Consider the following 25,042-nt stretch of genomic DNA (forward strand, 5'->3'; position numbering starts at 1 on the left):
TGTGGCAAGTGGAAGACCTAAGTCAGGGTAGGTTCCTGGGAGAATATGGGAGAGGGGGGAACTTAAGCAGAGACTCCTAGTAGCAGAGACCATACAGATGGAAGAGGACATCCTCTGACTACTCTCTAGTAAACGGAGGAACACCAAACAACCCACAAAAACTTTGACTGAAAATTTACCCTGTGTACAACATGTGTAGGGATAAAGATAGAACAGAGACTGAGGGAATGCCTGACCAATGCCTGGCCCAACCAAAGGCCCTTCTTTCATTTCTTCTTGGAAAGTATTCCAATGTAGTGTTCCAAATATATGACTTCCAGGACAATGATGTAAATGCCTGCCAAATATTCATGTTTTTAAAATGGATATATATGCATCTGTGTGTATACATATTTAAATATATACACACACATGTATAATGTGCATACATTTATATTTACATATATTTAATATTTTATATAATAATTTCTGTGTAATAATTAATTATATATGTATTTAAACATACATATACATACAATAAAAAAAGAATTCTTGAATTTGAATGAGAGCAGGAAACAGATATGCACATACAAACAGACACAACTGACACATAATTTAAAAAAATTTAAATCATAAAGAAAACTTTAATCTTACACATACCAACACAATTTCAGCAACTCAGGAGGCTGAATCACAAATATCATGACTTCAAGACTAACCTGGGATGTATAGTAAAACTGACAGAAAATGACAACACAAACAAAAATTTTCAGGTTATACAGCCTGCCATCATATTATTAATCCCTACTAACTGCATGAGAGCATGTGAGCAAAGAACTGCTAAAGTATTTAAATGTAGAACTAATTGGGGAATGTGTTTGGCTAAATTACCTAGCAGATGGAAATTAGATTTTCTCAAGTATATTCTAACAAAAACAAAACTGAAATAAGTGAGGAAGGAAGTGAAGAAAGGAAGGGGGAAATCAACAGGAAAAGAAAAGATTCTCCAATAAAGAGGGCAGGTATAGGACAGAATATACAGGCCAGCTCATAGCTCCTTACCGCCTCCACACCTGTTAAATAGTTGACAAGTCCATACTTTCTTGAAGTTGATAACCACCCACGTCCCCTCAGATTGCCAGCCCTTTGAGAAATCTGATTTCAGGACCACAAATCTCGTAACCAAATTTGCATTTGTCAAGTGAGGACACAGACAGGAGTTATACAACATTTCACATATAAATAGAACCCAACCCACCTGGACCCAAGGAGATGTTAAAATTTCAATAATTCTTTGAAAATTCTTCACGAAGCCTAGGAATGTATCATCATTGTAGTCAAAGCGATGCTGGAAAATGACAGCAGAGATCACATTGCAGGGAACACAGGCTAACAGAAAGTTAGGGTCACAGGGAGACTCTAGAACAAAGGAAGTTAGAAGTTGATATACAATTCTTATACAGATCTTAAATTTTCAAATTTAAAGAGTTGGGAGTGTGTGCTTCCTAAAGAGGAATCATCACTATAATCTCCACAGTCCTGGAAGACACTGTATTCTGTGTCTTCCAAATAAACTATCCTGTGTGCTCCATCTAATCTGTAGTCTACAGATGTTCTTTTTTTTTTTAAACAGGCTCCTTAAGTCCTACGCTTACCTCTCTTAATCAATTTGAACTCTTTAAAGCGCTAGCCCTTCCTTGATCTTTCACACCATTTTCAGGCCAAAAGGGGCATTACCTTGCTTTCCAGAAAATATCATTATGTACTAATAAAAGTATCCATTTGCTGTCACATGTGTGGCATCTGCACACTGCCTCTGGCACTGTCAACCATCATACCACAACCTCAGAAGAAAAAAGACAGCTTGATCTAAAGATGAAAGTTACAAGGACAACAGGCCTACTCACCTAAAAAGGAACTTTCAGTGTTTTGAGTTATGCAATAAAGAAAGAGTGAACCTCACTAAGAGGTTCAATGGAGAGGTTGGATGAAGATAATTGTGAATAAACATGGGTCAGGAAACAAGGGAAAGTCATGATCAAGTGTAAATATCCCTGGCCTTTCACAACATTTTCAGACAAGGTTTGTATTGTTTTTCATTACATTACATTATTATATTATATTTATTATATTATATATGCAAAAATCACTTCCCATATATGTATAAACCTGAACACATTGTTTTACCTATTCAAACTTCAAAATATTATTCTACAAAGTTGACAGAGATCTCAAAGGTCTGCAATGACTTTCAGACACTGTATGCTTTTATGTTACTAACTTCAAAGTCTGAGATAAGTCTACCAGGCAGAAGTAGAGAGATTGAATGCACTACACTGCACCTAAATCAATAGAATACTATTACTCACACCTTAACATTCTAGAATCCATCAGAAGTTAAACACATGACAATATCAACACTTTACATTTAAAAATATACTCCCAACAGTCACACACATAATGCATGTAGCATGCTCTTTTCTGTTTCTGCAAATAACTGATACATATGTTGGTACTATATATCACACATTTAATGCCAATTTACACACTTCATTCCGACTAATTTATCCTCAGATCAACAAGATTATGCAAATATTATCTGTAATAATTACGTTTTATAAAATACAAAGAAACTGTTAAAAATAATGTTTTCAAACTTCATATGATATTGGTTTAAAACACAATGATTCAACATAGAAAATAAAATAAAATTATGCTAATTATGTTCTTAAAAACATTTAAATATTGGTGTTCTAGAACATCACGTATTTTGTGACCCTCACCATGCTCTTCCTGTGCTCATGCCCACTCTTTCTCCTCTGCTGTGTACCATACCTGCAGGGCACACACACCCATGCATGGAGATTTATACTGAGGGAGGTCCATAATTTCCTGTACTTTTATGTGAACAATTTACCTGACACATTAGATAATTTTGTCACCTTGTAATATTTCTCAAGAAGTTACTGGACAATTTTCTTATTTTTCAAAACTAAAGCAACCAAACTGCATATCTTCCTTCCTTTAGGCATAACTAGTCATTTTTCTAACCTCCTCCTGCCGTTAGGTGTAGTCCTGTTGCTAGATAAAGCCTACCAATATCAGGTTGGTTTTCTATACTACTTCCATATCTAATTTTAAAAGCGTTTCTTGTTTTCTATAGTTATATCTCCTTCCATAATCACATGAACACAAGAACCATAGAGAATACTGAAAGTTAACTGGGCAAAAGTTAGTCAGCTTGGGTCTTGATAAGGCTGACATTATAGTTACTTCATTTCTTACTGTTGTCATAAGAGCCAAGTAACTTCTAGTTATACTTCTGAAGTCATGACTTTTTATTTAAAAAACCTATTTGTAATAAAAATTCATCTTCCCTATCTGTTAAATATAGAAATAAATATACACCATTGGTTTTTCTCAATTCTTCCACCAGACAAAGTGCTTCCTCCTGAATTCGATGTTCAATAGACTTCTTTCCCATTCCCATAGACCTTAAGACCATGAGGGAGAAACGCCGTGTTTGCTTCCATGTTTCTCCATTGCTGAAAATGATTCCTGTTAAAGCAAAAAAGTAATTCATGAATTCTAGTTGACAGTATTCAGCTCAGGAAATAATACTCAGTCCTACGCAGGCATAAAAAACATGGTTGTATCAACCACGCCTTATCTGACACCTCTCTGAATGCAACCTAGTATTTAATGCAACCTTAATGCAACCTAGTATTTAATGCAACCAAAATGTAAATCTGACACCAGATTTCACATACTGATGAGCTTGTTTCCTTTAACTTCTCAAAACCTCAGAGTAATTCAGTGTATCTTTGGTCTCCTCCATTTGCCGACAGCAATGTTGAAGACCATGAAAGCAAAATACTTCCTTTACGATCACACAAACTAAAAATTGTGGTGAGACCAAATCAGTGCTAGATTTTCTGATTGTGTATAAATTTTAGAAAACTCAAGAGGCAATTCTTCAGAGAAGTGAATACTGAAATATGATTGGGTGGTGACGTGATTGCCTAGCATGGAGTGGAGACTGGATATGGATGCAGAGAATTCTGCTTTAGAAGGAACTTCGCATCACCATATTCCTCAGAAAAGGTGTATAGTAATTGAGGTATTGAGGTGTTACACTTTGCATTTTAACATTCATTTACTCCTTGCTTTCTAAATGCAAGGATCACACAATACATTAAAAAAAAAAAAACTTTAAAGATGACCAAGGTAAAAGATAAGCCCATAAAAAAAAAAAAGCTTGTCAAGGAGGAGTCTTAGAGAAAAATACAGAGGAACAAAAGGTCCATTATTAGATTTACCATCATACATTGCTCCATCAGACAACAGAACAGTTTTACATCAGTTTGAAAAAGCAATGATTAACATACAATTGGTTTTTTATATGAGTGTTCAGCTTATGACTTCTTTCCTATGAATTACTGAAAAACAGTTAAATGATCAGTGTAAACCATAATATGAACATTGAATATTTCTCTTTTCTTAGGTTATTGACATATTATAATATACCCTCCTAATATTGAACAGTAAGTTAAATCTCCCAGTCATGCATGCAACCATGGAAGACAGTAACCCATATTCTAAAACCCCATGTGAGGTGATAGTGTTTGGTAGATTAACTATGGTAATTACATTTTCACCTTAGACTAGTTTTTGCTTTGATGGGTTTGCAAGGATGTGATCTAATCATGACTTGAGAGACATCTACACTTAATTTTTAAAAGCATTTCCAATTAGGGGCAATAATTTCCTCAGGGAGAAACTATTTCTCTCACTCCCAGAATTCCTCAGTTGACTGTAGTTCTATGTGTAACAGGGTTGAGGCCTCATAGGATTTTCTCCATCCATTTTGGCATGTATATAGGTGTCATTCTTGTTCACCTCACATTTGGGAATTCAATTGATGAGACTTCATGGGTATAGCTTCTGACCGTATTAAGAGACACACTCTCACAGCAAATGCCCAGTCTTCTGTCTGTTACAGTCTTTCTGCCACACCTGTTCCTCAATGTTGCCTAAGCTGTAAGTGCAAGAGTCTGTTGTAGATGTATCCCTTAGGACTGGGCTCCACAACCTTGCACTAATTGGTTATCCAATACCACATAGTCATCCCATACATACAAGTAGCATTATACATACTGAACATGTTATATTTAAGAACAAACATGCATATACATATATGCATACAATAACAATTAATGAAAAAGATGTCATAAATTTAAAAAATCAAAGGGGTACATGAGAGGGTTTGGAAGGAGGAAAGGGAAAGGAGAAATATAATTATATTATTGTAATCTCAAAAACAATTTAAATAAAAAATAAAACAATTTAAAGAAATAAAAATGTTTCCAATATCAATGCACTACATAAACACCAAGTATTCCTATGGCTTTTTCTTAGACAAGTATTGCTGTGTTTTATCCAGTTTCCACTATACTAAAATATTTCTTTTAAAAATAAAAGAATGAATAAAAGTCTGTAAATATTCATTTCTACACTGGTTCCCATACTCTATGCACTCTTAAAATAATAGACAAATGGTTCTCAACCTTCCTAATGCTGAAACCCTTTAGTACTGTTCCTCATGTAGCAGTGGCCCCCAACCATAAAATTATTTCATTGCTACTTCATAACTGCAATTTTGCTACTGTTCTGAATTGTAATGTAAATATTTGATAAGCAGGATATCTGATATTCGACCACCAAAGGTTGAAAACCACTGATATTGATCCATCATACCTCAGGCCATGAAATACTCCTATCCTGCTGGTTTCCACACTGTGCACACTTTTAATGTCATCTACAGCCATACCACAGTCCATGAAGCCTAATACTTAGTGACTCAGATATTTTGTCACTTTGCTTTTCTATTCTTTTGTCTCAGTATCTTTCTTGATATATTTACTGGATAAAATATGAGTATTCCTTAGTCAAAAGTTCAAACTTAATGTTTGATGAGGACACTGTGATGTAATGTTGGAAAATTAACCCATTCAGAAAAATGGGTTAAAGATCCCTTATAAGCAATACACTCTCTTAGTGACCACTAGAGATAATGAGAAAATGTTAAAAAGTAAGGAAAAGGAGCCTGATTATTCAGTGGGCGGTGGACACTGTGTCTGTGTAATCAAAAACAACACAAAATGCCATTAAAATCTAATACATTTTGATAAAAAATTATCCAAACATTTAAAAAACGAATCATTTTTACAGGCAAATGAAAGAAACAGTAAATTATTATTACAAGTAAAAGAATCCAGAACCTTAAAGACAAATGCCACATTTCTCTCTGTTATGGAGAACCTCACAGTGTGTGTGTGTGTGTGTGTGTGTGTGTGTGTGTGTGTGGTGTGTTGTGTGTGTGCACATGTGTTTATATCTACAGGGAATAAAAGAAGAAAGACCATGAAAGAGGAAGAAGATATCAAAAAGGAGAGATTAAAAAGAAAGGATAATATATGAAAGAAGAGATGGGGCTATTGGAAGGGTAGGGGAAGTGGTAAGATGAACAGGACAGGAAAGAGAGGTAGGGGATATTAAAATTTTGACTTAAGGTTGCACTAACATGAATTAAAATTGTGTTTTGTATGTGGTCATTAAATTATTTTCAATTTTTACAAATGTTTTACAAAATTATTCATGGACTCATAAGTACTACTTTCTTAGTTTTCTTCCCTATTTAGCTTTGTTATCTCTTGTTTAATCCTGCATGTGCCCCACAAAGGATCATACCTAACTCTTGACTGTCTTTACTGAGTAATGATGATTGCATTTTGCCAGAAAACTCATCTCCACGGTCAATCAGAGCTTCCTTCAGTGCTTCGTATCCATACAGCACCACAGTGGGCTTCATGCCCAGGTACACGGTGAACACAGGGCCATACTCTTTCGCTAGCTGAAAATGGAGCCAGGTGAACAGTGAGGGGAATATTTTCATTAATACCAAAAAGATATTTTAATATTCACCCACTCTTTGACTTTAAACCCATCAGTATAATAAGTAATGACATTTAAACAGTCATTATAATTATGACCTTGACAACATTGCTGTTATTCTTCTTCTACACAACAACATAGAATGTGATACATATGTATTCAAATTTCACTTTCACATTTTCCTGATAAACCCATATTTGCATCAGATTTCTCTTCCAGTCTACTACATTGTTTAAACAATGTAATTAGCTTCATGAATACAGGACATTTCTTCCAGTCACCTCACTGTACACTAACAATCATCTCCTGCCATTCATTCTCCATATCATCTTTGGGTTGAGGCTGTGTCAGGGAAAAGATAGATTTCTAGCCATCCCTTCAGCCTTTGGGAAATGGCTGCCGTGTGAATCAATGAAGAGAAGTCATTGACTCATTGTCCAGAAAATGGTATAATAACTCTCAGAATTTCTGAATTCTTAGTTATGTCCTTAAGTTCAAATTAATATATTATCTAGTAAAATGTAGACTTGAAAACTTATAAGGCAATAGATATTTTAGTAACTGAACACAATTCTATCTTCACTGCAATTCATCAGAGAACAATTGCTGTACTGAAAAGGGACTGAGAACAAGACATGAATAGAGACAATTCTCATAAGTGCCAAAAATCATTTCTCCAGATCTTACTATTTCCCACTTCTTTCAAAAAGTTCCATGCACTCTGCCAACAGCTGGCCATAAGTCTCAACATCTGCTTTGATAGTGTGCAGGGCAGAGCCTTTCAGAGGCCCTCTGTGGCAGGCTTCTAACTTGTTTACTGTTTTCTCCTTCTTCTGATGTCCATCCTCTTTATTTATTATTTATTATTATATTTCTGAGTGGCTTTATACAGGTGTCAACCCAAAGAAAGTCTCTGGATCTTTCTTTATCAAGTGGCCACAATGATGTTAAAATACTTTTCCTTCCTGTACTTTTAACTTCTATTCAAACACTTCTTTTAAGACAAGTGACTGAAACTAGTCAGTTGGGACTCCAAGTGCTAGGTTTTTCTTCTTCTCCCCTGGTAACATCTGCATATAATCTAAGACCACATATTATTTAGTAATAAGTGTAACATCTAAAGAAAGTCCACTGCATGCTAGCCATCCATCTTGGTATCCACTAGCCATTTGTGTCTCACTCCAGCCCCTGAATCAAGTTTCCAGTAACCATGAGTCAGCTACCACCACCCAGAAATATGCAGCCATAGCCACCCATTTCTTATGATAGGACTAACTTATTTTTAGAGTTTTGTAACCTGCTTACTCTGATACCCAAAGACTGTTTTGAGTAACCTCAACCTCTTAACTTGTTAGAACAGACCAGTTTTTGCTTCCTTGCATACATATTAAAAGTCTCATTGTGGGTTCATCTTAAAAACAAACAAATAAACAAACAAACTCTTCCTCATACCTTTCTTCACAATATTCCTGAGACTCAGCTTTAAGGCTATTGCCCTAATAGTGGCCAATCAATAAATCTTTTAATTATAAGTTGATTGAGTTGATAGCCTTTTTTTCAGGGGTCAAGAATTCCATAATATTTGAAGACCCAGCAAGATACTTAGGAGACCCTAGACTCATGCCCATGGTTTGGGATAGGACTCAGTGGACTTGGATGTCCAGGGAGTTCAGACTACAAGGCTGCCACAAATTAAATGTCACTAATAGGGGATAGATCCCAGAGGGAGCAACTCCAAGGTGGGCTTGGTAAGTCCCAGGGATCCCACACTGCCACTGCCTCAAATATGCAAAACAGAAGTAAGAATTGCCAACCAACATGCTTCTGAAGCTATGACAGATAAGTGACTCTTGGAGTCCAGACATTTGGAGAGAAAAATGAGAGATTAGACAAAATCATAGACACAGTCTCCAGGGCAGAGAGATGCCCTCCTATTCTTCTGACTTGGATACATGAAGGAAGTTGCCTACCACATGTTTGAGTTCATTTGGTCTTCTCCTATTGTGTTGTTTTATTGTATTTTCATGTTGTTATCTTTTGTCTGTTGGACTTATGTTTTCAAGTATTTTACATAGATGACAGTCAGACTAAATACAGCCAAATCACCCCTGAGCTGTACACTACAACATTTTCAAGATTTCCATGTGGCAGACTGTTCTTGGATGCCTTCATGCTATCTCTCTCTGTAGACCCCCCTCCATCTCCTTTTCCATCCTCTTCCATATCTCTCTGCCCCTCCCTCTCTTTTTCTGTTCTCTGTGTGTGTATGTGCGTGTATTTGTGTTTGTGTGTGTGTGTGTGTGTGTGTGTGTAGTGAGTATCTGTATGTGTCTCTCTCATTGACTTGCTGCAGCCTGCTGTTTAAGTCCTAACTGTGCATCTGGCAATACCTATGCCCTGTTTGCTCTATCTCCAACATGGCTCCTGTCTGTGACCATGGAGCTCTGGCTGCTGCTACTCCCAATGCTACCAGGCTGGGGCAATGAAGGTACCCTGAACATGTAACCCTAGAGGGTTTCTGCTGCTCTCTGTACTTTGTAGCTGGCTTATACTAAGATTTTTTTTTTCTAAGCCTCCTTTGTTCTCTCTGGTTTCTTGCTATGGTGTAAAAATATCCTTCTGCATAGATACCCCGTGCTGCCAGAGAACTTTGACCCTTTTTGATTATTTCACAGGTCTATCTCTATGTGGAAGAGGAAACTACTACACTCCAAGCAGAGAGGAATGATTCCTCTCCACACCTGCCATCTCCCTTGGATCTGCTTGGACCACAATAGCAGCTATTGTCCACACACACCTGGCTGAAGACTTCCAAGAGGAGCTTGATCAGGCCATGATATCCACTGCTGACAAGCCTTCAATTCCTCCAGCAATATATGAACTCTTTTGCTAGGTCCTGATCCAAAACAGGAAAACTAGACCTAATGACTACCACACATGGGGGGACTTGGATAGTATTGAAGAAATGCTTTGTCTATGTAAATGTATTAAATGTTATTTGAAATCATTGTTAATACCCTCAAGAAACTCTGCACAGGGGTCTTTTCTGAGCCTGATACTCCACCAAGGACCATGTATGGATATAACCTAGAACCTCTGCTTGGATGTAGCCCGTGGTAACTCAGTAACCAAGTGGGTTTCCCTAGTAAGGGGAACAGGTACTATTTCTGACATGAACTCAATGGCAGGCTCTTTGAACTCCCCACCCCCCAAGGGAGGAGCAGTCCTGCTAGGCCACAGAGGAGGACTTTGCAGCCAGTCCTGAAGATACCTGATAAAACAGGGCCAGATGAAAGGGGAGGAGGTCCTCCCCAATTAATGGACTTGGAAAGGGGCAGGGAGGAGAAAAGGGAGGGAGGGTGGGATTGGGAGGGAATGAGGGAGCAGGATACAGCTGAGATACAGAGTTAATAAAATGTAAATAATAATAATAATAATAATGATAATAATAAATAAATAAATTGTATAAACCTGCCCTTGAGATGTCAACCCACTAAGCAGTTAAGTTGGTTCAGTAAACCCTTGTGTTCCTGACCCCTGACCTTTATTAGCTATCTGATAATGCTGTGTTTTAGTTTGATGCTTGCACTCTGCCTCATTCAATTTTGAAATCAGCAGATGAGCAATAAGGTTAAGGTCACTGCTAGTCAGGTTCTTGGTTCGGTACCAAGCCATTCCCAGTATAGGAGACAATGACTGCAATGACACCTCTCCTGTATAAAGCAAAAAGAAGTAGTTGTTGGGCTTGTGGACCATGTCTCCAGAGGAAATGGCATGGCACACAGATGGAACATGTTCAAATCCCGGAAATCTCAAATTTGAGACTTAAAATATTATCCTGAGAACCAAAGATGTGGAATGAAGCTCCCTCCCTGTTTCCAGTGCCTGTATCAGGAGCACACGACACAACCTCCAAGTGGTCACAGGTGGTCAGTCATGTATGTTGTCACCTGTTATCCTTCCCCGTGTAAATAGGGCATCTAGTACCAGTCCAGCCAATCAGATGCATTCATCCTCAAAGCCCCTCACCACTGCCCAAGGTTTATAATTTCCCTGTTCACAAACTAAAACACGCCATCTGTTTAATCAAAGATCATCTAAGGCTTGTTTATTCTGGGAAATTAGGACTCCCCTCTTCTCTGAAGAATTTGTCTGGTGGGCCTCCAAGCTTGACTACTGGCCACACAGCCATAGCAGAACTACTTCAGTTTGTGAGTCTGCTGGAGCTCATCCAGCAGCAAGGCAGTTGCTTGATTCACCTGAGTCAGCTTAGACTTCTTGGAGGCCTGAGCTCCATTGCTTGGCTCAACCCCAGAACCAGCATTCTAGTGATCAGAAGATCAGTTGTGGGCATTTTGCCTCACCCTCTGCCATTACGTGGTCAGTTTGATCAACAGGTTGTAAATGCAGTATCATTGCCACCTTGGCTTCAAAACTCCAAGTTTCTACTGCTGCTGGTACCAGCCACCTCATTAAAATGAGCTAACTTCAGGATAAAGGTCTTTCTGAGGTCAGGGATACAAGCTACATACATAGACATAATAAAGACAACATACAGTAAGCAATAGTCACCATCAAATTTAATGTAGAGAAAAAGTAAAGCAATTCCACTAAAATCAGGAACAAGAGAAGGCTGAATATTCTCTCCATATCTATTCAATATAGTACTTAAAGATTTATCTAGAGCAATGAGACAATTAAAGAAAACCGACGGGATACAAATTGGAAAGGAAGAAGTCAAAGTATCACTATTTGCACATGGCAAGATATTATACATAACTGTCCCCAAAAATTTTACTGGGAAACTCCTGCAGCTGATAAATACATTTGGCAAAGTGGCTAAATACAAATTAACTCAAAAAGTCAGTAGTTCTCCTTTATACAAATGATAAATGGGCTGAGAAATAAATCAAATAATATAAAATATCTGGAGAGAGCCAAGATGGTGGCTCCAGGAGAGCACTGTGTCTGAGAAGCAGACTGCAGATCGCAAACAGGCAAGTACGCCCAGCCATCACAGATCCAGGCCCAAGCAGGGAGCACAGAGATATTGGGAACCCAGCCCCCGCAGACTAGCAGGTGGGCGCATGCTTCACCAGCCCAGAGGCCTGCTTTGTACCAACTACTCCTTACAGACAGAACTGTGTGCCCCAAGACACCAGAGTCTTAGAGTCACTGTCTGGAGAAACCCTCACAAGGAACAAGGAACGAAGCAAAGGGGACAGACTTAGGCAACCCAGTATATCCCCAGAAAAGGTCCCACAGACTGGCCAGATACCCTGCTGTTACCAGGAGAGCAGTACTCACCCGCCACAGATTACCTCTTGGGTTCTGGGACACAGAGCCCCAACCTCAGACCTACAAAAGACCGGGAATCCTGAGATCAAGCCCCAGATACTGGGGCAACCACTTATCCCTAACAAAACCGACCAAACCACGGGACACACAGGTTACAGCAGCTGATCACTAAATTTACAGCAAGAAACCCAGAAGGAGGGCAGCTGTCTCCAGTACTTCTCCCGTGAGAGGAGAGCCCTCTTGACTAATCAGGACCATAGTTACCACCCAGGTCTCTATGCCTGAGGTGAGCTGTAGCAACTCCTGAAAAAAACCGGCCATCCAGTGACTATACCCAAAAAGCTGAGACGGCTTCCTTCGGGAAAAAACATCTTCCTGCCAAAGGGATTCTCTCCACTACAAGAGTCCAGGAACAACCAGAAACTAAGTTCGAACAACTAAGATAGCCCAATGGGTAGAGGACAGCATAAAAGATCTACCAACAAAAGCCAGAGCAATATGGCATCTCCAGAACCCAGTTATCCAGGGGCAAATAGCCCTAGACACCCCAGCATAATTGAAATTCAAGGAGATGACCTAACATCTATGCTCATGAAGAAGATAACAGAGGAAACAAATAAAATACGAAAAGAAATAGAGGAATCTGCAGCCAAACAGTCTGTGGCCTTTAGAGAGGAAATGCTTAAATCACTGAATGAAATAAAAGAAACAGTGGATTGTTCAAACAAACAGCTGAAGGAATTGACAGAAAAACATGAAAATACAGTCAGACAGGTGAAGGAAACTAACAAAATAGCTCAAGACCTGATATAGAATTGGAAAAATTAAAAAAAAAATAAACAACACACAAATGGAAGAAATGGTGGAGAGAAAGAACTTAAGGAAGAAAGCAGGAACTACAAAGGTTACCATAACGAATAGGCTACTAGAAATGGAAGAAAGAATCTCAGGTGTGGAAGATACAATGGAAGAAATCGATGTATCTGTCAAAGAAAATGTTAAATCTAAAAAATTCCTGACACAGACCATCCAAGAAATTCAAGACAACATAAAAAGACAAAACCTAAGAATAATAGGAATAGAGGAAAAAGAAGATTCCCTGCACCAAGGCCCAGAAAATATCTTCAACAAAATCATTGAAGAAAATTTCCCCAACTTAAAGGAGAGGACAATAAGAATACAAGAGGCCTATAGAACACCCAATAAATTAGACCAGAAAAGAAAATCCTCCTGCCACATAATAATCAAAACTGTAAGTATACAGAACAAAGAAAAAATACTAAAAGCTGCAAGAGGAAAAGGCCAAGTAACATATAATGGCAAACCCATTAGAATCACACCTGACATTTCAACAGAGACTATGAAAGCCAGAAGGGCCTGGACGGATATCATGCAGACCCTAAGAGAACACAGATGTCAGCCCAGGCTACTATACCCAGCAAAACTCTCAGTCCTCATAGATGGAGAAAACAAGATATTCAATGACAAAAACAAATTTCAACAATACCTACAAACAAATCCAGCATTACAGAAGACACTAGAAGGGAAAATACAATCCAAGAAAACTAGCTACATCCAAGAAAACACAGGAAATAAATAACCCCACTACAGTAAAACAAAAAGCAACCAAGCACACAACCATATGACCACAGCCAACATCAAATTCAAAGGATTTAACAGCCACTGGTCATTAATCTCTATCAATATCAATGGACTTAATTCTCCAATAAAAAGACACAGAGTAACAGAATGGATGCATAAACAAAACCCAGCAATCTGTTTTATACAAGAAACACACCTAAGTCACAAAGATAGACATTACCTGAGGGTAAAGGGATGGAAGATGGCTTTCCGAGCAAATGGATGCAAGAAGAAAGCAGGAGTAGCCATTCTAATATCTGATAAAATAGACTTTCAACCAAAATTAATCAAAAGAGATGGGGAAGGACACTTCATACTCATCAAGGGAAAATTCCACCAAGAAGACATCACAATCCTGAACATCTATGCCCCAAATACAAAGGCACCCACATTTATGAAAGAAACATTGATAAAACTTAAACCACACATAGATCCCCACACACTAATAGTGGGAGAATTCAACACCCCACTCTCAACAAAGGACAGATCAACTAAACAGAAATTAAACAAAGAAACAATATCTCTAACAGAGGTCATGAATCAAATGGACCTAACAGACATTTACAGAACCTTACACCCAAACACAAAAGAATTTACCTTCTTCTCAGCACCTCATGGAACCTTCTCCAAAATAGACCACATAGTTGCTCACAAAGCAAGCCTCAACAGATACAAGAAGATTGAAATAATCCCTTGTAACCTGTCTGATCACCATGGAATAAAGCTGGACCTCAATAACAACAGAAATAGCAAAAAGCCTACACATACATGGAAACTGAACAACTTGCTGCTAAAAGACAGCTGGGTCAGGGAAGAAACAAAGAAAGAAATTAAAATCTTCCTAGAACTCAGTGATAATGAAGACAAAACATACCCAAACTTGTGGGACACAAAGAAGGCAGTGCTAAGAGGAAAGTTCATAGCACTAAGTGCCTTCAACAAGAAATTTGAGACAGGTCATTCAAGCAACTTAATGGCTCACTTAAAAACCCTAGAAAAAGAAGAAGCAGAAACATCAAAAAGGAGTAGACGGCTGGAAATAATCAAAATCAGGGCTGAATTCAATCAATTAGAAACAAACAAAACAATTCAAAGAATCAATGAAACCAAGAGCTGGTTCTTTGAGAAAATCAACAAGATAGACAAACCCTTAGCCAAGCTAACTAAAAGGCAGAGAGACACCATCCAAATCAACAAAATCAGAAATGAAAAGGGGGACACAACTACAGACACTGAGGAAATTCAAAACATAATTAGGACTTACTTCAAAAGTCTATACGCAACAAAATTTGAAAATTTAAATGAAATGGGCAATTTTCTTGATCGATTCCACTTACCATAGCTAAATCAGGACCAGGTAAATCAACTAAATAGTCCTATATCCCCCAAGGAAATAGAAGCATTCATCGAAAGTCTCCCATCCAAAAAAAGCCCAGGACCTGACGCTTTCAGCGCACAATTCTACCAGACCTTCAAAGAAGAACTAACACCAATTCTCTTCAAACTATTCCACAAAATAGAAACAGAAGGAACATTACCAAACTCATTCTATGAAGCCACAGTCACCTAGGTACTTAAACCTCACAAAGACCCAACAGAAAAAGAGAACTTCAGGCCAATCTCCCTTATGAACATTGATGCAAAAATACTCAACAAAATACTCCCAAACCGAATACAAGAACACATCAAAGATATCATCCACCATGACCAAATAGGCTTCATCCCAGGTATGCAGGGGTGATTCATTATACAGAAATCCATCAATGTGATCCACCATATTAACAAACTGAAAGAAAAAACCACATGATAATCTCCCTAGATGCTGAAAAAGCATTTGACAAAATCCAACATCAATTCATGTTTAAACTATTGGAGAGATCAGGGATACAGGCACATATCTAAACATAGTAAAGGCGATATACAGCAAACCTATAGCAAACATCAAATTGAACAGAGAGAAACTTAAAGCAATCCCACTGAAAACAGAGACAAGACAAGGCTGCCCACTCTCTCCATATCTCTTCAACATAGTTCTGGATGTCCTTGCTAGAGCAATAAGACAGTTGAAGGAGATCAAGGGGATACAAATTGGAAAGGAAGAAGTCAAATTATCACTATTTGCAAATGATATGATAGTATACGTGAGTGACCCCAAAAACTCTACCAGGGAACTCCTACAGCTGATAAACACCTTCAGCAAAGTGGCTGGATACAAAATTAGCTAAAAAAAAATCAGTAGCCCTCCTGTATACAAAAGACAAAAGGGCTGAGAAAGAAATTAGGGAAACAACAGCCTTCACAATAGCCACAAATGACATAAGGTACCTCGGAGTAACCCTAACCAAGGAAGTCAAAGACTTGTATGAAAAAAATTTCAAGTCTCTGAAGAAAGAATTAGAAGAAGATATCAGAAGATGGAAAGATCTTCCATGCTCATGGCTTGGCAGGATTAACATAGTAAAAATGGCCATCTTACCAAAAGCAATCTACAGATTTAATGCAATTCCCATCAAATTGCCAACACAATTCTTTGCAGACCTGGAAAGAAAAATTCTCAACTTCATATGGAACAACAAGAAACCCAGAATTGCTAAAACAATCCTCTACAATAAAAGATCTTCTGGAGGTATCTCCATCCCTGATCTTAAGCTGTACTATAGAGCAACAGTAATAAAAAACTGCATGGTACTGGTATAGAAACAGAATGGTAGATCAATGGAACTGAACAGAGGACCCAGAAATCAACCCACACACTTATGGACACCTGATCTTTGACAAAGACACCAAAACCATACAATGGAAAAAAGATAGCATCTTCAACAAATGGTGCTGGTCCAACTGGATGTGTACATGTAGAAAAATGAAAATAGATCCATACTTATCACCCTGCACAAAACTGAAGTCCAAGTGGATCAAAGACCTCAACATAAAACCAGACACATTAAATCGGCTAGAAAAAAAAAATGGGGAATACCCTAGAACTCATTGGTACAGGAGAATACTTCCTGAACAGAACACCAATAGCACAGGCTCTAAGAGCAACAATCAATAAATGGGACCTCATGAAACTGAAAAGCTTCTGCAAAGCAAAGGACACCGTCATCAAAACAAAGCGACTACCTACAGATTTTGGGAAAGAATCTTCACCAACCCTTTATCTGATAGAGGACTCATATCCAGTATAAATAAAAAACTAAAGAAGCTGAAAAGCAGCAAACCAAGTAATCCAATTAAAAAATGGGGAACTTAAAAAATTCTCTGGAGAGGAATATTGAATGGCAGAGAAGCACATAAGGAAATGCTCAACCTCATTAGCCATTAGGGAAATGCAAATCAAAACAACCCTGAGAATTCACCTTACACCCATGAGAATGGCCAAGATAAAAAACTCAAGTGACAACACATGGTGGAGAGGTTGTGGAGAAAGGGGAACCCTTCTGCCCTGCTGGTGGGAATGTAACCTTGTACAACCACTCTGGAAATCAATCTGGCGCTTTCTCAGACAACTAGGAATAGTGCTTCCCCAAGATCCAGCCATACCACTCCTGGGCATATATCCAAAAGAGGCTCAAGTACACAAAAAGGACATTTGCTCAACCATGTTTGTAGCAGCTTTATGTAAGAAGTGGGAAATAGTAAGAGCTGGAGAGGACAAGAACTCCACAAGGAGAGCAACAGAACAAGAAAATTTGAACACAGGGAACTTCCCAGAGACTCATACTCCAACTAAGGACTCTTCATGGAAATAACCTAGAACCCTGACAATGCAGCCACTTCTGATGAGAACTGATAGACTAAGATCAGAAAGAAGGAGAGGAGGACCTCCCCTATCAGTGGACTTGGGGAGGGGCATGCATGCAGAAAGGGGGGACGGAGAGTGGGACTGGGAGGGGAAGAGGGAGGGGCTTATGGGGGGATACAAAATGAATAAAGTGTAATTAATAAAAGTTAAAAAAATGTTTGTTTTCTCTGTCCTACTGCTTTATTCATTATTTGTAAATGTCAGTGTCAAACACTGTAGATACAAGGAGCTCTAAAATTAAATTCCCCAACTCATTCTCCTAGAGCCAATGGAGAATGTAATGGACTAAAATCCCCTCCTTGTGTTACTTCTGAATGTTACTATAGGTTTTAATGTCACAAACTGGCTATGCACATATATAAAAAAGTCAACACAATTAAAATGTTAACCTTTAGCCCTACATAAATGTGAATCAGTGATATGATTCGTATGATCTAGAACCACTGTGGAATTTAATGGCTAAAGAAACTTCATTTTATGCTAGGTATGCTTCTTGGTACCCACTAGCTTTGTCTGCCTCCAGTCCCTCAAAGACAAATTGCCAGTAACTTTAACTGAGTGACCGCCCCAAAAGTGTGCAGTTATGACCATCTACTTGTTATGAAATTATTAACTGCTTTTTCACTTCTGTAACTTTCTTATGCAGATACTTAAACGCTGTTTTGAGTCTTCTTAACCCTTCACACCTGGGCAGAGCAGACCAGTTTTTGCTTGCTTGCATAGGTAGTGAAGGTCTTTTGGGGGTTTTGCTGTTAATAAACTCTTTCCCATAGGCCTACTTTATGACATACCCAGGATTCAGCTTTAAGGTTGTCATCCTACTAGCCACTGATCAGTAAGTCTTTTACTTATTTTTTTAAATTCAATTTATATATATTTTATTTTTTTATTATTAATTACACTTTATTCTCTTTGTATCTCCCAACAAGCCCCTCCCTCCTCCCCTCCCGGTCCCACCCTCCCTTCCCCTTCTTCACACATGCCTCTCCCCAAGTCCACTGATAGGGGAGGTCCTCTTCTCCCTCCTTCTGATCTTAGTCTATGTGATCTGATAGAATAAGTCTTTTACTTATAATTGGAGTGAATCTATGGTCTTTCCCCAGGGGTCACAAACTACATAATCCTGAAGATGTATCATTCACACACTGAAAACCACAGAAAAGAAAGCTAATCACACTTACTAGGTTCAGAGACTTGATGATATTTTTAATATCCACTTGCAAAATATTTCCAACAATTGGTAAAGGAGTGGGTCCAGGTGGAAGCTTCTTTTTGACGTGGTGCTGATTCCACAGAAAAAGAAAAATCAAACAAAAAAGGCAAATCCCCAGGAAGATGAAGAGCGCCATTGGTGCACTAAACAAATGCACTGCAAAGCCTACACTCCAGGAGTCTACAAGTGCAGCTCTAAAGAAATACACAGTATTTGTACTTTTGAGTGAGACTCCTTTATCTTCAGTACACTTTGCTCTGAATAAACAAAAGTGACTGTTTCCTAATATTACTTTTCTATGTGTTTGTCATTTCAACATAACCATTTATTCTTCAGAGTGAAACATGAATAGCTATATTTTTATTAATTTTTATTTTTATATTAATCACAGGTTATTTACTTTGTATTCCAGCAGTAGCCCCCTCTCTCATTCCCTCCTAATCTCACCCTCCCTCCCTCATCTCCTCCCTGCCCCTTTCCAAGTCCACTGCTAGGAGAGGTCCTCCTCCCCTTCCATCTGACCCTAACTTATCAGGTATCTTCAAAACTGGCTGACATGTCCTTCTCTATGGCCTAGCAAGAATGTTCCTCCCTCAATGGGGGGAGGGAGGGTTATGACTATTCTTGGTTGTCAACTTGACTAAATCTGGAATTAACCAAAATTCAAAAATGGAGGATATACAAGTGAGTGTTTGGTTTGTCTTGGTTTCATATGTTTATAGTGTTTGACTTGCTCATTACCCTTTGTTCCCTGACACTCCCATAATATCTGTTTCTGCATTCCTTCCCAGGGCTTCTTGTTCAATCTTGATCTTTTTAGCTTAAGAATTTCTTAAGCATCTGATCAGAAACATGCTCAACATAAGAGGAACCAGTACAAAGGCGTGGTGAAAAGAGGGGAAACTTGTGATGTGCATATTTTTGTCATCAAAATTTGTATTTAATTAGGCATTCCTTGGGTGCTCATTATTTCTGGGTTCATTAACAACTTAAAGCACTAATAATTATCTTTGTGGTGCATACTAGGACTCATGGAACAGTCTTTGGACTGAACCCAGGGTGAATTGTTTATCTTAAACCATATGTCTGTCTCAGACCTGTCCTTCTTTCTAGTGAGATTTATGTACTTGATCTCCAGAGGTTCACAAAGCCTTTCACTGCACAATAAAGAAAATACACAATAGCAGAGACAGTGAGGATTTTTTCATGCTCAGTTGCATTATGTCAAACATATGAGACAAGCATGGGAAAGTATAATGGCAAGAAGCAATCTTGAGACAAAGGCCTGAGGGACTGTGCCAATCTCGGGGAAAATCCAACATAGCCATGCTGACTAGAAGACTGTCTCCAAAAAGCTTAACTTGCTTTTTATAATTCTCTCTGCATGGCTACCGACATTGCATGCAAGCCTAGAAGTCCTATATAATAAAACAAATGATAATAAATGGCCAGCCTACTTTAACTGGAATTTTAAAAAATATAACAGAAAAAAATTATAAAGTCACTAACCCACAAAAACTGAATGAGTTTTTAGTTAGAATCAGAATTAAAGTGATATATTGAAGGAGAGAACAGTATAAAAATCTTAGCGATTATGTGAAAACTAAAGGTAGTCTACAGAATTTAGCTTTTCTCTGTATGTGCTATCCTGCTCTAACCCTGTTTCCTCAGTCATTAGAACTTCAGCTTTCCTCTCCTTCACCTACCTTCTCTAATGTTTTTTGTTACAATTCCCAAAGGAAATAAAATTATAGATATATGAAAAAAATATTCTCGTGATTCCTAGGAGGAGATGGGCCTACGTTCTGTTAAACAGCCTAAACAAACAAACAAAAAAAAAAAGAGCTGAAATACATGATTCTAGGATTCCCTGATCCTCATAAGGAATCTCTAGCATTTGCTAAAAAAAAAAATTCAGATTACCCTACTGACATATGAACATATGACATGAACATAAATTGCTGACTTATACCAATTAATTCAATTATTAGCTTTATGAACCATGGAAGAACAATGGTTTCATCTGGTCTGAGCACAGATATTGACAGTATGTAAATGAAGTACCAATCATGGCCTCCTCTTCTCATAGGAACCCAAGGACTGGGCCATGGAGTAGAGACTGAATAGGAGGATCATGTTGTGGGGTGGGGGAGGGGAGATAAGGTTAAGGGAAGTAATGTGGTGAGAAACAGAACTGAGGGGCATGAAAACAGTAGAGTTGAATCCTCCTATACTATATGAAGACAATTTTAATGAAGTCTCCACATAATAGGGTAGACAGAATCCCAACTGACCATCTCTTGTCACCAAATGAAGTTACTAATACCTGGCCTTTATTGCATTCAACTGTTTTAATGGATAAAGAGGTCCCATGGAAATACTCAAACAACCCACAGTTTTGCTAAAAGAAAGAGTTGCTCTTCACAAACTCACAGCAAGGCCCCATTGCTGAAGACAACATTCACACAACTCATTGAAGATGAAGCGTTTGAGCTGGTGCCTATATGGGACCTTCGCCTTCTACATTCTAGTTTTTTGGTACAGAACGGTACTTGGCAGGCCACAAAAAAATAAATTTAGATACTAACCCAGCCCTAAATACTGTGATCTACAGTGCTCTCCTGCCTGCAAAACATACAGGTGCAATAGTGGCACAAAGCATCTGGGAGTAACTAACCAATAATTGATTTGACTTAATACCCACTCCACAAGATGGAACCTATACTCTAAGTTACCTTGGTGACTGAGAACTAGAGACTAGATATCCCAGAGACCTGGGGTACAACCAAATAATGGTCTTGAAAAAAAAGTAGTGATAAAATGATCTCAAATTATATTCTGTTATATTCTCTAATTCAGCTACCACTACGAAGCTTTCTCCTGCAGCAGATCAGAATGAATATAGAGATACACAAGCAGATATTACTCAAAGAGAGAAAACCCTAAGAACACATTGATGTAAATGGAATGTCATCTCAAATTTCTCTCCTTAGATCTCAGGAAACCTCAAGGAAGAGAAGGAGAAAATAGTGTAAGAGCCAAAGGGGATGGAAGATAACAGGAGACAAGTCTTTCTAAATCAATTAAGCAAAGCTCATCTGAATTCACAGAAACTAAAGCAGCAAGCACAGGGCATAGAGAGGTCTGCACAAGGTCCTCTGTGTATATGTTGTAGTATATTTATGGGACCCAAGAGAATCTGAATGAGGGGGTCCCTGATTTTTTGTTCCTTCTCTTGGGGCTCTTGTTATCCTGGTTTTTATTTTATCTGAATATATTTTACCTTATTTTGCTTTATTTTTAACTCCTCTCTTGGAATGAGTCAGTAGTTAAAGTAAGGTCATTAATTTGTCAAGAATGGGATTCTCTAACTTGGGTTGGGAATGTGTAGGAAGACCCTAATAAAGCTGAAAACTTGAATCCTCAGATTCTCAACTGATTATCTCACCTGAGGAATCAGTCTCTCTACCCCCAATAGAAATGTGCTTACAACTCAAACCCCTGCAAGATTGCTCTTTTCATCTTTCACTGAGGAAATTAATCCTTCATTGTTTGTTAAACCAGAAGGGACCTCTGAAGGAAATGCCAGTAAAGACAATACTAATAGCTCTCAGGACCCACCAGTATTTGCTTCTAGACCTAAAACCAACTTAAACCAAACCAGGTTCCTAGATGAGAGGTAGAAAGTGTAGTCCACAAGGAGGTGTGCTACACAACTAAAGAGTTTAATAAGTTTGTTAATTCATTCAAGAAGTCTAGTGAATATGTGTGAGAATGGATTTTAAGGGTGTGGGGTGATGGGAGAAAAGAATAGAAAACTGGATCAGGCTGAGTTGATTGATATGGCTCCTCTAAGTGTAGATTCTATGCTTAATATGGAAACTTTCACAGTTAAAAAAAAAGTGTCAAAAGTTTGTTAGAATTGTTGGCTGAAGCATTTGACAAAACTGGCCAATTAAAAAGAAGTAGGAGAGGCCCCTCCTACACTGATTTCCATTCTCTCTCCTGGTCCTCCTCCCCACCTGGTCCCACCCCGATCCACACCTCATCACCTTTCCCACCCTTTCCCCCAGCTCTCTCCCTTCATCTATTTCAGGTTTCTATTTTATTTCCTCTTCTAAGTGAGATTCAAACATCCTCCCTTAGACCATCCTTGGCTTCTTTAGATCTGTGGAGTGTAGCATGATTATCCTGTACTTTATAACTAATATTCACTTATTAGTGAAAATAGACCATGCATGTCTTTTCTGGGTTTCAGTTACCTGACTCAGGATGATATTTTCTAGTTCCATCCATTTCCCTGCAAATTGCACAATGTTTTTGTTTTTAATAGCTGAGTAGAATTCCATTGGGTAAATGTACCACTTTTTTTTTATTATTTGTTCATTGGTTGAGGAACAACTAGGATGTTTCCAGTTCCTGCCTGTTATGAATAAAGCTGCTGCTATGAACATAGATGAACAAGTGTCCTTGTAGTATGGTGGAACATATTTTGGGTATATGCCCAGGAGTAGTATAACTGGGTTTTGAGATAGATCTATTCACAATATTTTTTATCCATATTGATTTCTACTGTGGTTGTACAGGTTTGCACTTCCACCAGCAATGGAGTAATGTTCCCCATGATCCACATCCTTGCCAGCATGTGTTGTCACTTCAATTTTTTATCTTAGCCATTCTGAGGGGTGTAAGATGGAATCTCAGAGTCATTTTGATTTGAATTTCCATGAATGACTAAGAACACTGAACATTGCTTTAAGTGTTTCTTGGCTATTAGAGATTTCTCTGTTGAGAATTCTCTGTTTAGCTCTGTATGCCATTTTTAATTGGGTTATTTGATTTGTTGGTGTCTAATTTCTTGAGTTCTTTATGTATTTTGTATACTATCCCTCTGTCAGATATAGGATTGGTGAAGATCTTTTTTCATTCTGTAAGCTGTCATTTTGTCCTTTTGACAGTGCCCTTTGCCTTACAGAAGCTTTTCAATTTCATGAGGTCCCATTTATTAATTGCTGATCTTACTGCCTGGGCTGCTGGTATTCTGTTCAGAAAGTTGTCTCCTGTACCAATGCATTCAAGGCTATTCTCCACTTTATCTTCTGTTAGATTTAGTGAATCCAGTTTTATGTTGAGGTCTTCAGTCCACTGGAACTTTACTTTGTGCAGGATGACATATATGGATCTATTTGCATTCTTCTACATACAGACAACCAGTTACACTACCACCAATTTTTGAAGATGCTTTCTTTATTCCATTGTATTGTTTTGGTTTCTTTGTCAAAAGTCTGGTGTGCTTGGATGTGTGGGCTCATTTCTAGGTCTTCAGTTTGATTCTATTGATCAACCTGTTTGTTTTTATGCAATACCATGAGGTTTTTATTACTATTGTTCTGTAGTACAGCTTGAAATCAGGGCTGATGATACCTCCAGAGGTTTTTTTACTATCCTGGGTTTTTTTTATATGAAGTTAAAGATTACTCTTTTAATATTTGTAAAGAATTATGTTGAAATTTTTACAGAAATTGCATTGAATCTGTAGATTGCTATATGTAAAATGGCCATTTTTATTAAGTTAATTCTTCTGATCCATGAGTATAGGAGGTCTTTTCATCTTCTGATAGGGTCTTCAATTTCTTCAAAGACTTGAAGTTCTTGTCATAACAATCTTTCACTTGCCTGGTTATAGTTACATCAAGATATTTTATATTATATGTGGCTACTGTGAAGGGTGTTTTCCCCCAATTTCTTAGTCCTTTATAGATTTATAGAGGAGGGCTACTGATTTTATTTTATTTTATTTTTATTCACTTTACATCCTTGTTATAATCCCATCTTTTTCTCCCTTCCAGTCCCTCTCTCCCTGTCTCACATTCCCCTCTCCCCTTTTGCTAAGAAAAAGGAGCTCCCTTTCCCATCCAGCCCAGCTCATCAAGTTGATTCAAGAATGAGGCTGTCTTCTTCCACTGTGGCCTGGGAAGGCAGTTCCACCAGAGAAAAATGATTACAAAGCTGGAAAGTCACTCCATGTCTGATGCAGTCCCCATTTCCCTTACTAGAGGACCCACAGGAAGCTTAAGCTGTCCATATATTAAATCTTTGTAGGGGGCTTGGGTTCAGTTCCTACATGGTCGTTGGTTGATGCTTAGTCTCAGCAA

General features: G+C 38.2%; 2 protein-coding genes across 9 annotated transcripts in view; one reads left to right on the forward strand and one right to left on the reverse strand.

The window, feature by feature from the left end:
- Nucleotides 1-10,173, forward strand: part of LOC110540723 (cytochrome P450 2C26-like) — a 74,473-nt gene extending 64,300 nt beyond the window's left edge. Inside the window, exon 9 of the mRNA XM_060389201.1 lies at nucleotides 9,609-10,173. Coding sequence (XP_060245184.1) covers nucleotides 9,609-9,661 — 53 coding nt within the window. The 3' untranslated portion in view covers nucleotides 9,662-10,173. The remainder of the gene's footprint in view (nucleotides 1-9,608) is intronic.
- The window catches only part of LOC110554760 (cytochrome P450 2C70-like), a 61,319-nt gene that overhangs the window by 15,168 nt on the left and 21,109 nt on the right, over nucleotides 1-25,042 (reverse strand). Inside the window, exons 1-4 of one of the 8 annotated variants that reach the window (XR_009593681.1) lie at nucleotides 18,856-19,092; nucleotides 6,730-6,892; nucleotides 3,388-3,537; nucleotides 1,238-1,398 (exon numbers count right to left, since the gene is read on the reverse strand). Coding sequence is in view for 7 of the 8 variants with exons in the window: in XM_060389215.1 (XP_060245198.1) it covers nucleotides 1,238-1,398; nucleotides 3,388-3,537; nucleotides 6,730-6,892; nucleotides 18,856-19,023 (642 nt within the window). In the remaining variant the exon portion in view is untranslated. Of the gene's footprint in view, nucleotides 1-1,237; nucleotides 1,399-3,387; nucleotides 3,538-6,729; nucleotides 6,893-14,746; nucleotides 14,766-15,209; nucleotides 15,228-18,855; nucleotides 19,094-25,042 lie in introns of those variants that run through there. The other 7 variants (XM_060389215.1, XM_060389212.1, XM_060389218.1 and 4 more) reach the window with 7 other exon arrangements.

The sequence above is a fragment of the Meriones unguiculatus genome, chromosome 1, assembly GCF_030254825.1.
Source record: "Meriones unguiculatus strain TT.TT164.6M chromosome 1, Bangor_MerUng_6.1, whole genome shotgun sequence".
Classification (NCBI taxonomy): Eukaryota; Metazoa; Chordata; class Mammalia; order Rodentia; family Muridae; genus Meriones; species Meriones unguiculatus.